This window comes from Dermacentor silvarum, chromosome 5 (assembly GCF_013339745.2).
Source record: "Dermacentor silvarum isolate Dsil-2018 chromosome 5, BIME_Dsil_1.4, whole genome shotgun sequence".
NCBI classification, from domain to species: domain Eukaryota; kingdom Metazoa; phylum Arthropoda; class Arachnida; order Ixodida; family Ixodidae; genus Dermacentor; species Dermacentor silvarum.
Window position 1 is genome coordinate 154,937,890 of NC_051158.1, and position 15,975 is coordinate 154,953,864.

Consider the following 15,975-nt stretch of genomic DNA (forward strand, 5'->3'; position numbering starts at 1 on the left):
AAATGAAGGCAATTAACAAAGTAGTATTCATTTATTCACAAGACAGCTGCCAGCTGCTTACAAGTGCTTTCCCACACCCCAAAATGTAAGGTTGGACATCCTTGGAAACATAGTTCTAAAAAAAAAGTCCCAAAAAATATTGACTACAATGTCTACACACACTCGGCTATGCATCAATACCAAAAATGATAACACTAATGCCGTGCACAAGCCCAGTAAAAAACATACTGGCCTCACATCGTTCGAGTTCAAAACACACGCTTCTGCAGCATTGCAGCATCTCAGCTCAAAGAATGCGACCTAATCAAAACTTTCCCCATGTTGACCAAATTCTGACAGCTCAATTGTTTGGCTGTGTGTTTATAGAATAATATAGTACCACATCAGTTGACCAGGTTCTTAGAACAAAAACAACATTTTACAAGTGATGTATATAAGTTTTCTCAAAATATGGTGTGCTCAAGAATGACCTCGGCACTCAAGTAGAGTGCTAAACATGGACAACAGAAAAAGAACTCGCCGAAAATAGCACATTGCAAAGCAGGCAAAACTCGAATGCCTTACTTCCAAAAACACAAAATTGGGCACAATATCTAAACCCCACACTTCGTATTTCTGGTACATAAAAGCGTGGCAACACATAAAATGCAAAGGTTGTGGATAGTTTTTTTTTACCTCTATGTTGTGCAGAAAACTTGACACTCAAATGAATTGCATGCTTTTGGAATTACATTGTCTTCGATAGTGATAGACTTATATAAATAGGCACAAATCATGAAATAACTTGGCGTGCCCACAATGAACTCGAGAAGCGTTTGATGGGGGGCTAGTTGGTAAGACATTTAGGAAAATTATAACTGCGCTAAAACGAGACACGAGAACGAAGTGGACAGGACGATCGCAGACTAACAACTGGTTTATTGGAAAAGTACACCACCCTTTTTGAAACAAACTAGGTGCATGCGCAATGACAAACATGACAGGTTCCAAGACTTCTATCTACTAAAAATGAAATCGCGCTCTTTGCTGGAAAGATTGCTTTGAGGAAAGTTTGTTTCAAAAAGGGTGGTGTACTTTTCCAATAAACCAGTTGTTAGTCTGCGATCGTCCTGTCCACTTCGTTCTAGTGTCTCGTTTTAGCGCAGTTATTATTTTCCTAAGTGCCCACAATGCATTGCAACCTGGCCCTGAATGTGATGCAAACACAAGTTTCATGGTTGGAATGCTGAAAGCGGTGCAAAAAAACTGACAGACGGAAAGAGAAACAAAAGCGCTGCACTAACAATTAAAGTTTATAGAAGAGCACACTGTGCAAACTCTGTGAAAATGAGAAATCATAAGAACCCCATCCAGCCTCAAACAGTTTGCACAGTGCACTCTGTGGTATTATACATTTTCGAATATTTATAACATTTTGCTTCAATGAACTTCAGTTGTTAGTGCCGCGCTTGTCTTGGTTTCTCTGGCCCTCTGTCTGCATTATTTCACGTTGCTTCCACCATTCCAATTACGAATATGTACCAACTGGCCCAACTTAAACAGCTTCTGAACACAAGTTTCACAGACAAAGCAAGTACTGACACTAAAAAATGCATGGGTTAAAACACAATGCAAGTGACATCTGAAGTTCGAACAACCTCTTGCAGAAGAAAATATTTAGATATCCTGAAAGTGTGCCCATACCCGTTAACTGTTCATCAGGTTTAAGAAAAGTGCGAGAAACCATCTGTGTCGAATTGCTACCGTCAAAAACCTTTACGCAGTTCGGACAGCAGCTGAAGAACACAGCAACTGCATTGGTTAAAGATAGTCCCAAGAATATGTGAAACAAGAAATCGAAGTGCTTTTAAGAGGTGGTAAACAGTAAGTTAAATCATTTATATATGTGTGAAGCACTGAACTGATGCAACTTTCAAAATAAGTAAAATAGGAGGAAGCGTGGTTTCCCACTCGCAAATAATTTGGCCACTTTGAGCCAATCATCAGCATCCACATAGTGCTTTCGTGACATTTTTCATCACGGCACATGATGCAATACCGCTTCGACAAGCAATGCATCTTGAGATCAAAAAACCTCTAGTTCTTCTGCGACGAAAGTGCTGTGCACATTTCACAGCTGAACATAGGTGAAGACGGCATTTACATCGTCAGGAAGCACTGCCTATCAAAAATCGAACGTAATTTTGACAAATAGAATAAATGTAACGAAAGAAATAAGGCATAAAAATTCAAAAATGGCTGCTTCTTGTACTGTTGAAGCTGGGCTTTACAAACGGCGGTCCTTTTCAACCAGGAGATAATCCGTTGAATGCACCCAATGCGAGTGATGAAGTCTTCTGCACCTGGTATATCACCTGAAAAGCGTGCACAGTAGCTGCAGGCAGAGATATATACAATTATTCATTCGATAAGCAAATTATTATTTTAATTGCAATAGTATGAAGGATAAGAACCCAGAAGATCCCACAGCTTACAGTTGTCATTATCCCTTCCAGCTTCAACCTCGCTATACAGAACAAGTACTGATTGTCCGTCTAATCACTATTACGATGTTACTCCTCAGTGCAAGATGTGCCTACATGTATCCACAATGTTCCAGAATGTTGTTGCTGATTCTATAGTGAAAGAGTGTCATCTTATCAGATTGTGCATACAATGCAAATGGTGCTGTTCGTTCTCGAGCATATGCGAGCACCAGCAATTATGCTGGAATGTACGACGAGTCATGTATTAATAGCCAGTGCACTTGACTGAAAGACCACATTTCACCCACTGACGACTGTGCTCACCGCTATTGCCGTGGTTTGTGTATTGTGTCTATTCTTTTTTTGTGTTATGCACAAGTTCGCCCCACAAACAGTTAACTGTCACTTTTGGCAGTTCTGTGCTTCCCTCTCACTACAATGTGGTGTCTGGTGGAGGTGATTCCCGTTGTGCACCAGACACCGAATGCAAGTCAAAGACACGAAGACAATACCAATGTCACCACGAACCAACGAGCTAGCTAGAGGTTACAATAACTGCTGCCAGAGTAAAGACTCCTATACAAAATGACAAAGAAGCACGTGGCCAAATCAACGGCGACAATGAGAGCTACAGTGCGGGCATCAGCAATCGTGCTGCAACATCCTAGGGAGTCGAGGACCTTTCGTGGATCATCATTCGAAGACCCGGACAGCTGGCTGGGACATACAATAGAATAGCATTTGTGCATTTTACCCCCATTAGAAGAATGCTGCAGCTGGGAAAACCAGCATGACACCGCAGCAAGAGAGCCACAACGGCTGACGAATAATTAAAGAAGCTCCATCTGTCCCACCAAGGCTTAATGAATAGGGGAAGTGGACTTAATGAGGATTCTGCCACTGTTTCGGTAGGACGCCGGTGCAACTTTTCCTCTATTGAGTTGCACATTTGCAGCCCTCCGCGCTTGCGAAACTGTAGGAACAGTGAGAAAAACAAAGGAACGCTGGGAAGGAATTGCTTGAGAACAAGGCTTTTGCACAGAGCCCACCATCTGAAAACCAAACTCCCAGGTGTGCTCAGTCCTCGAGCGTGACGTTTCGGAAGAGGTAGGACATGGACCCCTTGTGGTGGATGCGCCGGATGGCCTCGGACAGGCACGCTAATGTCCACCGTCTTGATCTTGTGGCACTGCATCTTCTGCACTTCGTGCGGAACCGTGTTGGTCACCACCACCTGCACAGGAGGGCGCACACCGCCAATGAGTGGGATTGCTCTGTACTGTCAAAAATGTATAATTGTTGACCAGCTGAAAGCTGGAACAATTTCTTTCTGAGGCATTAGCATGAGCTTCCTTTGTAGCTTTTCGTGCTACTCGTGGGTAGAATGAAAACTATTCCTTTCATGAAACTTTGACCAATTTTCATATTTTCGCAAAAGTTATTTGCAACTGGTTGAGTAGACCCATGACACGACCGACTGACCTCATCGATTGGAGAGTTTTCGATGAGCTGCGGAGCATCGCTGGAGAGGAGTACGTGGGTGGCCAGCACATAGATCTTGTAGGCACCACGCTCATTCAACACTACGGCAGCCACCACGAAGGACTGCACGTCATCCACCATGTCATCCTGGGTGAAAATGTCAAGGTGCAGCGGCACTTTAGGCAAGCAAGGACAGGCTTTTAGGGGGGACATGGCTTTGAAAATCAACTTCCTGATTTCTTCATGCATTTTGATTAAAATTGGCACAAATGTTTAGAATGTCTTCCTGATATTTCCATAAAAGTTTGAGAGTGATACCTTGAGAACATTTTATTGAGCAGAAGTTTTCTCTCTTGAACTTCCTGGAGGGCCTGGGGAGCTTAAAAAACATGATGGAAGGCTCGTTGAGTATTGACTGCATAGCTCAATACATGCTTTAGGTCGTGACAGTATTACTTTTGCTTTTTTCGGAACACAAATTTTTTTAGATAGTCATTTTTCAAGTTACCTTCGCACCAAGCACACTTTCGGGGTGAACGAATAGCCACACCATAAGTTTATAAAGAGTCAAGATAAAAATGCGAGACTGTCTCGACCTGCACTGTAGTCCAAGGAACGTGACAAAAAAAACAGAATCAAAATAGGGTAAACGGTAATGAAGAAATCAGCTCCAGAAGCTGAGCAGAAAGGCGAAAAAATGTGGTTGATCCCTCTTATATAGGAATCGGTATAGAACACGAAAGTGAAACGTGTCTTCACAGAAGTAGTGTAATGTTTATTGCACATTGATATATAATGTCCATTGGTGTTTTGTGGCTAAAGCGCCCTTAGGCGTTGATGCACCCACGCTGACGCCTGGTGGCACGTCTCCTCCATCACGACTACCAACGTCGAAGACCATGAGCAACCGTCGTGCATATGGAAGCTGCACTACGCTGCACACGCTAGCACAACGCGAAAGACGAAGCACGTAACTGACACACTAATACAACGCGCAAGACAAAGCACGTAACTGAATCGTCACCGAGTCAAATCAGCGCGTACAGCGCGTCGTAATTGCAGCCTCCGCGATCAACTTCAGAAACATTTTCAGAGCTAATTGCGGAGGCCACGCTCCGCTGTGCTGAGTACGGTGAACGCCACCTAGGTGGCGTTGGTAGTGCTTCTTGATGCCAGCGTCCCTTCGAATGCTGGCATCGAGGCGTCGTAGTGCTGAGACCACCGAAGCGTTCACTGTCGGTGCGCGTTAGTGTCATAATGCAGTACTTCTCTTTTCTGCTCGTAGGCGGCGGCACCGCCCCGAGCAAGAGCGCGGGTACACGGAGGAGTTTTAGATATATAAGGCGTGTCTGTGTAGCTCTCTGCAAATGCGTTTGTGGCGCAATGGGTTAAACGCGCGGCGATCTATCGTCGCGGACCGAGAGGTCGTGGGTTCGATTTCGAAATTTTGCATGTTTGTGGAACTTTTTCTTCTGGTTTCTTTCTTTGTATTATGTTCATGTACATTTTAAGAACGTCATATCCGTGACGGAAATACGTCAGTGAAGTCTTGGTGGACCCCGGCATAAAACACTTTCGTGTTAAAAACAGTTTTGAGAAAACGGCTCTCAAAGTTTCACCTTCTCTTCAGTTCTCTAAAACGCACCAAATTTGTAATCTTTGATGTGTTTTGTGATGTGGGGCTTCTTGGACGTGTGGCCTCTGGTCTGCTGTGCCTTCATTCTGCGTTTTTCATGTTTGTATGGCTTTCTTTACTGCTGCTCTACAAAGAGCATGGTGCCTGGGTTTCAAACCAAGTGAGGTGCAGAACTATGTGGGCATAAATATACAGTAGTTCTAGCGTTGTACCTGCAGACTGCCTCATTGATAGCAGTCTCTAGTACAGTCAGTGAGGCATTTTCTTTGGTAGAATCGACCATGTTACTGATGAAGGCTCTCAGCAGCGTTTTGGATCATCTTCCATTGACAATAGCTATGGATGTTAGGAGAGCCACTGATAGATAGGCAGCAATGCAGCTGCTAGGTCCTTTCCAGCCTGTACTTTTGTATGATGCCTCACTTCTGCAGCCAGGTGTGTGCCAGCCCAAGTGGCCTAGTGAACAGAGCTCATGCTGAGGTTCTCTTTATGAAGGGTTGGTATGATAGGTATTGGTACGAGATATCGTGGCAATACGATAATAGAGTCGGCGCACGATGTGCTAAGTCGCGGGTCTGAGGTGCCGATGTGCGAAATGCCTGGTCGCGGGTCAAACGAATGGACGCTAGGTGAGCTCAATCGCGCAGTCCGAGGTGCCGACGCGCGAAATGCCTAGCCGTGGCCTTGAGGAGTCGACGCTCGAGGTGCCGATGCGCGAAGTGCCTAGCCGCGGGTCCGAGGAGTCGACACTCTATGAGCGATGTGCCGATGTGGGAAATGCCTAGCCGCGGGCTCGAGGAGTCGACGCTCCATTAGCTTAGCCGCGTAGTCCGAGGTGCCAACGCGCGAAATGCCTAGCCGCGGGCTCGGGGAGTCGACGCTCGCAATGCCGACGCGCAAAGTGCCTAGCCGCGGGTCCGAGGAGTCGATACTCGATGACCGACGTGCCGACGTGCGAAATGCGTAGCCGCGGGCTCGACGAGTCGACGCTCGATGTGCTTAGTTACGCAGTCGGAGGCGCCGATGCACGAAATGCTTAGGCAAGGACACGAGAAGTCGGCGCGCAATGTGCTTGTTCGCCGAGTCAGTTGCGCCTACGCGCGAAAGGCTTAGTCTCGTGTCCGAGGATTCCGTGCCCGAAACTTGGTCGCGAAGTACGCGTCGCCGATGCTCGGAATGCCTAGCCGCGGGTCTGAGACGTCCACAAAAAGCGGGATCGGCCACGCTACTGCGATTTCCGCGTAGCGCCCGTTTTAACACTCGTCGAGATTACGGAACGCGAGGAGACCGCAACAAGCGGTGCAGACGACGCCATCACGGAGCGAGCACCGGACCAATGGCGAACCGCGCTGGAGTCACGTGGCGGGCGCGGCCAATCGGTGGCTCCGGCACGACCTTCAATCATTTGCTTTTTGTGTGCTCGTTTCTGTATGGAGGAAATAGCTGAAGCGGCAAATTTTGAAGACGGAGAAATGCGCTTTCCATCGAGACCAAGATGGCGGCGCTCGGCTGCGCCGTTCCGGAGATATTGTTACGGTGACAGGAAAGAAGAAGGTGACGCGAACGAGAGGAAGACGAAGACTCTGGCCGTTGCCTGAACGCAATATACTTCGCTTGTAAATATACATCTTCTACACTCGTGGGCCTGCTTTCTTCTTGCAACATTTTGGTGGAAGGTGCTGGGTACAATCGCGGAACTTCGCAGCGGACGTCATCTACCTGCCGCCACAATGGCAGATCAACCGACACAACCGGCAAAGCATCAGCAGTCCACGCCAACGGTCATCTTCACTCATCTGCGGGACCCGGGGACATTTTGTGGCACGGACAACGCCGACGTCGAGGACTGGCTTGCGATGTACGAACGAGTGTGCGACAACAACAGGTGGGATCCAACAATGATGCTAGCAAACCTGATGTTTTATCTGAAAGGAACTGCGAAGTAATGGTACGATACGCATGAAGCTGACCTAACAAGCTGGGATGTCTGCAAAGAAAAAATGCGAGACCTGTTTGGCAGACCTGTCGGTCGTCAGTTGGCAGCAAAAAAAGAACTTGGATGCCGCGCTCTGACGTCCACAGAACCCTATGTCGTGTACATACAGGATGTGCTGGCTCTCTGCCGCAAGGCTGATAACACCATGACCGAGGCGGACAAGATTGGTCACATTCTAAACGGTATTGCAGACGACGCCTTCAATCTGCTGATGTGTAAGGTTTGTGCCACAGTGGATGCAATTATAAAGGAGTGGCGGCGCTTCGAACAAGCGAAAGGCCGCCGCGTACCTCAACATTTCGACAGACTGCCCAATACCGCCGCGACATCTTCGTGCGAAGACCCGCCGCGATTTGTTCAGCCGACAGGATCAGAAGATATAACGCGTATCGTTCGCCGGGAGCTTGAGGCCATGGCTCCGGCTCCAATTCGTTCCGACTGTCGGGAAAGTGTGCCCGCTATCTCGCTTATACAAGCGGTCATTCGGGAGGAAATAGCGAGTTTGGGCATTCCATCTCTCTGCTCGGTCCGCCATACGAACACCTACCAGATTTCTCCGGCCGCTCGCTGCCAGACGCAAAGCTTTCCGCCACTCCGCCGCAACCCCGCTGACTGGCGCACAGCGGATGACAGACCCATCTATTTTAATTGTTCCGGTATTGGACACATCGCCCGTCATTGCCGTAACCGCTGGTCGTCGTCTCCTCGGTGGTCGTCTCCGACTCACTACCGCCAAGTACCAGACAATCGCACTTTCTCGCCCTACACGCCGTCTAGGAACATCAACGCCGACAGTGCTCCACCAATATCCAGCCGCTCCCCGTCTCCGCAAGGCCGTCGGTCCCGTTCGCCTCTCGTTCACCGCTCTTCGTCCCCATCTGCAACCGGTCGCTTCCCTTCGGGAAACTAGGCGGTGCAGCTCCCGGAGGTGAAGCTGCAACTCCGACCCGGCCCACAAATCCTCTGTTGACCCTGCCTACACGTGGGAACCTACTGGACATTATAGTTGATGGTATTCCTGTTACATCTCTCGTTGACACAGAAGCGCAGCTTTCAGTTATGAGCGCTGCTCTCCGCCGAAGGCTCAAAAAGGTTATGACGCCCGCCGTACCATGCACTGTGCGAGTCGCCGATGGGAGTACTTCACCTGTTCTTGGAATGTGCACAGCACGTGTGACCATTGCGGGCCATTATAGCGTTGTTTTATTTATCGTCCTTGAGCACTGTCCACACGACCTAATTCTCGGCCTCGACTTCCTTTCGAAACACTCTGCCCAAATTGACTGCTCCGCAGGTGTTGTACAGCTGGATCTGCCGCTTCCTGCCGACGCAGACGCAACAACTTTTGCTTCACCCCGCTTATGTTCTGCTGAGTTTGCAAGGCTGTCTCCACAGGCGGCTACCAATGTCCTCCTGACGCCCTGTCCTCCCGTACCTGATGGCGAGTACGTCGTGTCACCGCTTACTGACGTGGTTTTGTCACGCCATATTGCCCTACCGAGCACCATAATCCGGATCCTCGTAAACTGCGCTCGGGTGCCCATCCTCAATTTTGGATTTTCGACGCATGTGCTGCCACACGGTATTGCCGTCGCACTTGTCACTCCTTTGGAAGAATTTGAGATTTCTTCTTTGACCTCCGAATCCTTCCTGAGTACCAACGCACCTTTGTCACCCATTTCTTCGTGCTCGACGCCTGCAGACGATGTTTGTAAGATGATCGCCCCTGACCTACCTCCCGAGCAAACAACAGCTCTTCGTCACCTCCTGTCATCTTATCGGGATATCTTTGATTTGGACGACCGTCCACTTGGTCAGACATCTGTTGTCACGCATCGCATCAACACCGGTGACGCAAGCCCCATTCATAGGCAGCCATATCGTGTCTCCGCAACAGAAAGGGCCATAATCCAGAAAGAGGTCGACAAGATGATGGACAAGGACATCATTGAACCTTCCAGTAGCCCGTGGGCATCACCGGTTGTCTTAGTAAAGAAAAAAGACAACTCGTGGCGCTTCTGCGTTGACTACCGTCACCTCAACAAGATAACAAAGAAGGATGTTTATCCCCTGCCTCGCATTGACGACGCTCTTGACTGCCTTCACGGGTCCCAATACTTTTCATCAATTGACCTCCGCTCCGGCTATTGGCAGATTAGCGTCGACGATATGGACCGCGAGAAAACCGCCTTCGTCACACCGGACGGTCTGTACCAATTTAAAGTCATGCCCTTTGGATTATGCAATGCGCCAGCTACATTCGAGCGCATGATGGACTCTGCTGCGCGGCTTGAAGTGGTCTACATGCCTCTGTTACCTCGACGATGTGATTGTGTTTTCGTCGAACTTTGAGAGCCACCTGAGGCGCCTCACGACCATACTCTCCGTGTTTCGCAGGGCTGGCCTTCAGCTAAACTCCTCCAAGTGCCATTTCGGTCGCCGTGAAATTACCATGCTCGGCCATCTCGTAAACGCCGCCGGAATCCAACCTGATCCACAGAAAGTCCACGCCGTGCGCAATTTTCCTGTACCTTGTTCAACAAACGATGACCGTAGTTTTCTGGGCTTATGCTCTTATTTCCGGCGATTTGTGAAACAATTTGCCGACATCGCTCGCCCTCTCACTGACCTTCTTAAGAAAAATGTCTCTTTCTCTTGGGGACCACTGCAGGAGCAAGTCTTCTCTACCCTGATCGAGCAGCTTACAACCTCCCCGATTCTGTCACACTTTGATCCTTCTGCGCCTACTGAACTACGAACTGACGCGAGTGGTTATGGCATCGGCGCTGTCCTCGCTCAACGTCAACAGGGCCACGACCGTGTCATCGCTTACGCCAGCCGCCTTCTTTCCACGCCCGAGGGAAATTACTCCATCACTGAGAGGGAATGTCTCGCGCTGGTGTGGGCGGTCGCGAAATTTCGTCCGTACCTTTTCGGTAGGAGCTTCTGCGTCGTAACTGACCATCACGCCCTCTGCTGGCTCTCCTCTTTGAAGGACCCAACTGGACGACTTGCACGTTGGGCATTGCGTCTCCAAGAATATACATTTTTTATTACGTATAAGTCAGGGCGCCTGCATAAAGACGCTGACTGCCTGTCCCGCAATCCCGTGGATCAACCGGACGATACCGATACAGACTCGGACATCAGTATTCCGTCCCTCTCCGGCTTTCTCCATATTGGCGACGAGCAACGCCAAGATCCTGTTCTTCGAACACTTATGGAACGCCTAAGCTCCTCGCCTAATGACCCGTCTCTGCGGATGTTCACCTTGCGCGATGGAACTTTATACCGTCGTAGTGTTCGTCCTGATGGCCCGGAACTCCTCCTAGTCGTTCCAAAGCACCTTCGACTGGCCGTGCTCCCGCAACTTCACGACGCTCCTACTGCTGGACATCTGGGCATCACTCGTACTTACGACCGCCTGCGGCGCCGCGTCTTCTGGCCCGGCATTTATCGCTCTGTGCGCCGTTATGTCACTTCTTGCGACCTGTGTCAGCGCCGCAAGACGCCTGCTATGCCTCCTGCTGGTTCGCTTCAACCAATTGATATCCCTACAGAGCCCTCCTTCCGTGTGGGCCTCGACCTCCTTGGCCCCTTTCCTATTTCTATGAAAGGAAACAAATGGATTGCTGTAGCGACAGATTATGCCACGAGATATGCCATTACACGAGCAATGCGAACCAGCTGCGCTACAGATGTCGCCGACTTCCTACTATAGGACGTCAACCTGCACCACGGGGCCCCTCGCCAGTTACTCACGGATCGCGGCCGCTACTTTCTCTCGAAGGTCGTCGATGATCTGCTCCACTCCTGTTCTACAGAACACAAGCTTGCTACCGCATACCACCCTCAAACGAACGGCCTCACCGAAAAACTCAACCGCACACTAACTGAAATGCTGGCCCTGTACGTTTCCGACGATCACCGCGACTGGGACGTCGCTTTACCGTACATCACTTTCGCATACAACTCGTCTCGTCACGATACTGCCGGATGCTCCCCATTTTACCTTTTGTATGGCCGCGACCCCATCTTGCCTTTCGACATGTTGCTACCTTCCGCAGTACAATCACCCAGCACTGGTTACGCTCGCGATGCTATTGCCTTAGCCGCCCAGGCCCGAGAGGTTGCCCGTCATCGCCTCACAGTCTCGCAAGCTTCTCAAAAACGACGCTACGACGTTCGGCACCGAGACCACCATTATTCACCTGGTTCCCTTGTCCTTCTCTGGACGCCTTCACGTCGCGTCGGCTTGTCGGAAAAACTACTTTCCCGTTATTCTGGTCCATACCAGATCTTACGACAACTGTCCGACGTGACATACGAGATCGCCCCAGTCGGTCAGCCTTCAGTGCCTCCTAACGTCATTAGCGATGTTGTTCACGTCGCCAGGCTCAAGCCCTATGTCCCCCCATTAAGCGACGCTCTATAACCTGCACCGGGACGGAGCTAACCCCACCGGGAGGGTGATGTTACGGTGAAAGGAAAGAAGAAGGTGACGCGAACGAGAGGAAGACGAAGACCTTGGCCGTTGCCTGAACGCCATATACTTCGCTTGTAAATATACATCTTCTACACTCGTGGGCCTGCTTTCTTCCTGAAACAATATCGTGGCTTGAAAAACGCCGTTCTTTCGCGATTTCCGCGAAATTTTTCGGCACCTTGGCTGATACAACAATTTTTTTAGAGCACTTCTACTTGGTTTTCAGCGATGATATTTCGGAATCAGATAGAATAATAGTTATAGAAACCGAAAATTTTATTTTCAGAAAATCGATTTTTTAGCTGTTTTTCGCGATGCGAAAGCCGCGTCCCCCCTTAACTTTGTTTCATGTGAACTATCATAACTAAACTAGCCAGTGCTAGCGATTCCACGCCTGCCTCTTCCCGTCCAATTAAAGTTATACTCGTTAAGGCTTTCGTGGAATCCCTTTGAAGGGGTGCAGGAGTATCCCCACAAAAGTTTAGAACAGACCTTACTGTGGCAGACGCTGTGGCTGCCTTCACCACCAACCTATAATATGGAAATGCCTCGTTACCCAGAATGCTCTCCGACAAGAATCCCTTAGTGATTTTCTACATAGCCAGTTGGCATGCTTGAATGGTTAGCTGCAAACATAGGAGACTATATTCCAAGTTACACACTGCTTTCCTGTGTTTTTCCACGCTTGAACCAAGCAGTGGTGGCCGAGAATAAATGTGGCCACCGTGGTGTGTTGAGGCATACAGCTCCATCCTCTGTCCTACAATGTCCACTAGTTCAGTTTTGTTTGTTCTGTTGTGTGATTCCGTAGAGAACAGAGTCAGTCAGTAACGAGCACATCTGCAGTGTTAGTATAGGTGGCTGTAAAAGCCGATTCGTTAGTGGTGTGGTCTCTGAGTGGTGGTTTGGAAGCTGACAGCCCTTCTCCTTTCCCGCAGCCACCATAGCCGGACTAAGTGTCAAGAGAGAAGGAGGGCTGTCGCCACTGCTTTGGTGTTGCTCTCGTTCTTTGGCAAGATGCCACACCCAAAGAAATGTACACAGCAGCCAAAGAAAGCTATTCGCTTCAAATACTCACCACCATGATGGCAATGCGGCCACCAACATCACCCACCACATAGATTGGTGGCTTCTCCTTCGCTGCAGGCACTGCGAAAGAAAAGTAGTATAAATGAAATTCATTGGTCAAACATGGCACAGAAATAGTAGTTTACTTTTTAAACTACAGTTGTTGATGGATTTTTCGGACTCCAAAGATGCAGACTTGTTGGATATTCCGGACTTCACAAATGCACTGTCAGGATTCCCATAGAGTTAATGCATTTTCGCGTCACAATTTCCGGACTAAATCACTCGTTCCGAGCCCTGCTACCCGATAGATATTAGAGGCTGTCATGTTGGATTTTCTGCTGGCTTGGCCAGGCTTCGTTTCCAGTGGCCCATGCTATAGCCGCCAAGAATGGGAGGCGCATGCTATCAATCGAGAGCGCACGCCAAGGAGGTTAAAAAATTTTCGAGCGGCAGCCCTCGCTACTGTTTACCAGCAGGGGTGAAGGCAGCTCTTGCCTTGACTTCACCTCTAAAAGAGTACCGCGCAGGCTGCAGTCCGCACACACTTTAAGTGCTTTTGTTTTGCGAATGTAAACTCTAGGGTAAATGGAAAATAAAGCTCGTTGTTTTTAGCTATAATATTTTATTTGACTGAGTAATGACATCAAGAACTCTAAAAAAATGTGCCACGGAATTCAAGTTTCCTTCTAAAACCAGCGAAACAAAGATATATATTCAATAGGATCTGTACAGCAAAATCAGCCACCTTAATCATGAAGAAGGTGAAAAGGTGTTTCCTACATTCCACTATTCCCTGTTGTCTCTTCGTGCCCGGAGTAAGATGGCAGCGGCCTGGCTTCACTTTGAAGCAGCATTGCCAATCCAGAATTTTTCTTTACACCTCCTCGGCACGCGCCATCCTCCAGTCTTGGAGACCATGCCTGCTCGCCCTTAGCTAACGAAACGCTCGAGGGACGGCAGTTTTTCTTGTTTCTTTCTTTTTTCGGTCAGCACTATCGTGAAAATCACTTTGCGGGATCCGTTCTTTTTTTTTTAATAGTTTTGGCTGCTTTTTTGCACGTGGTGTGTGCGCCTCGGCGATGTCACATCTTTGCATGTGGTTTGTGCGGCTTCGAATTTGTGCGATCGGCGCCACCTGCTGTGCCTTCGCGACAGCCAAGTGGCGCGAAGTAGCAGGGCTCGTTTCTTCAATTTCCATGGCGATCTCCGCCAAGGGAGATGGCCAACGTGGTGAGTGCTCTTGTCGACTGTATACGGAGACGACGTCAATCTAGCACAAATCCACGCACACCTGATTGCCTGCAAGTGCTAAAACCTAAAAGTACTCCTTCGATGTCGTTGGCATACTTAAGTGACTCACGGTTGTTGATCCTTTCCGCGTGAGGAAATCTGAAGAAGTCACTGAATATGTGAAACACAACGAGAGTATAGATTATGGCTTGTCTGTCGACGTTGAGGACTTGTTTTATTCAGTACCTCAAGATAAGCTTTTAGTTGAATATGGGAAGTGCATTGAACAGAGTGGCGAAAGCGATTTCCAAAACTCCGCTTGCTTGTTGGTTCATAATTTAACGCTTTTAGAATTTTATCTTAGTGTAACATTTATTGTTTTTAACGAGCAGCCTTTTCTGCAACGTAGAGGAATGTGTATTAGGTCTTGCGTGGCTCCGATTCTATGCGACATATTTTTAGCTCATATTGACAGTGCGCTTGATTTGGCTTTTAATGGGGGAAGGTAATCAAAGTGCTTCGGTACGTCGATGACCTTTCAATTCTATTAAAGAAAGAGGACGGTTTCACTGCTCTTGGGAGTGTTTTAGATGTTTTTATTCAAGCTGGGCAGCGTTTGAGTTTCACTCATGAATTGCTTGGAACTGAGGGGTTACAATTCCTGGATCTCAGGCTAAAATTTAGTATAGGCCATGTTTGCTGAGAGTACCTCCCACGGGTTAAGAACAGGCGCGTAGCCAGGGGGGGGGGGCTGATGGGGCTTCAGCCCCCCCCCCCCCCCCCCGCAATTTTTTCGTGCTGGCATGCACAGCCGACCTAAATTACCACCGACGCCGGGAATCATTCTTGATTTTGTCTACAATGTCTTTTTCGTGCTCGAAAAGACATTTCGGCATGAACATTGCCAACTCGGGCTAGATTTAATGGCAACGCTCTCGCACCAGGAGTCACGTAACGCAAGGAGCCCCATCCGAGCACAAACTTTCAAGGACTTTTCGATAGCGAGCGGGCGCGTTGCAGCATCTCGCAGCGGCCGCGGAATCTACGGAGCGCATGGATTTCAATTACGAAACTTTATGGGTATAAAGTTCTCATAAACTTTTGACGCGAAAGGTGCACTGACATTTCCAAAGGCTGCTTTAATAGATTTTCCATTCTGGAACTTATGGGGTTAGTGTTCTTATAACTTGGGCCAACATGCGCGCACTGGAGCCCTCGTGTCCAAGCCGTTCCAGAAATGGAAGCACGCGCTCGCAATCTTCCAACAACACGAAAATACTAAATATCACCGTGACTGTCAGCTAGCAGCTGATAATTTTCTCCAAACATTTTCAGGAAGCGTACCCAATGTGATCGATGAGCTCGACCAGGGCAGTCAAAGTAAATATGAGAAAACAGAAGAAATTAAAACGGCCTATTATTGAGATTTTTTTGCGGGCGACAACGTCTGGCTCTCCGTGGACACAGGGACAGTGGCCCTATGGATTTAAGCATAGCCCCCGTTGAAAATGCAGGTATTTTCAGAGCGCTTCTTCGCATGCGAGCTGATTGGGGAGATACAAATCTGAAGAACCATTTGGAAAATTGTCCCAGTAATGCCTCGTATTTA

At 48.6% G+C, this 15,975-nt stretch overlaps 1 protein-coding gene across 1 annotated transcript; it reads right to left on the reverse strand.

The window, feature by feature from the left end:
- Window positions 1-1,339: 1,339 nt before the first annotated feature.
- Window positions 1,340-13,553, reverse strand: LOC119452635 (phosphoribosyl pyrophosphate synthase-associated protein 1-like). The gene is made up of 4 exons (XM_037714645.2): window positions 13,144-13,553; window positions 3,948-4,094; window positions 3,515-3,699; window positions 1,340-2,354 (listed from the first exon to the last, which is right to left on the reverse strand). The coding sequence occupies exons 1-4, from the start codon at window positions 13,147-13,149 to the stop codon at window positions 2,351-2,353; spliced, it is 342 nt and encodes a 113-aa protein (XP_037570573.1). The 5' UTR covers window positions 13,150-13,553; the 3' UTR covers window positions 1,340-2,350.
- Window positions 13,554-15,975: the final 2,422 nt, after the last annotated feature.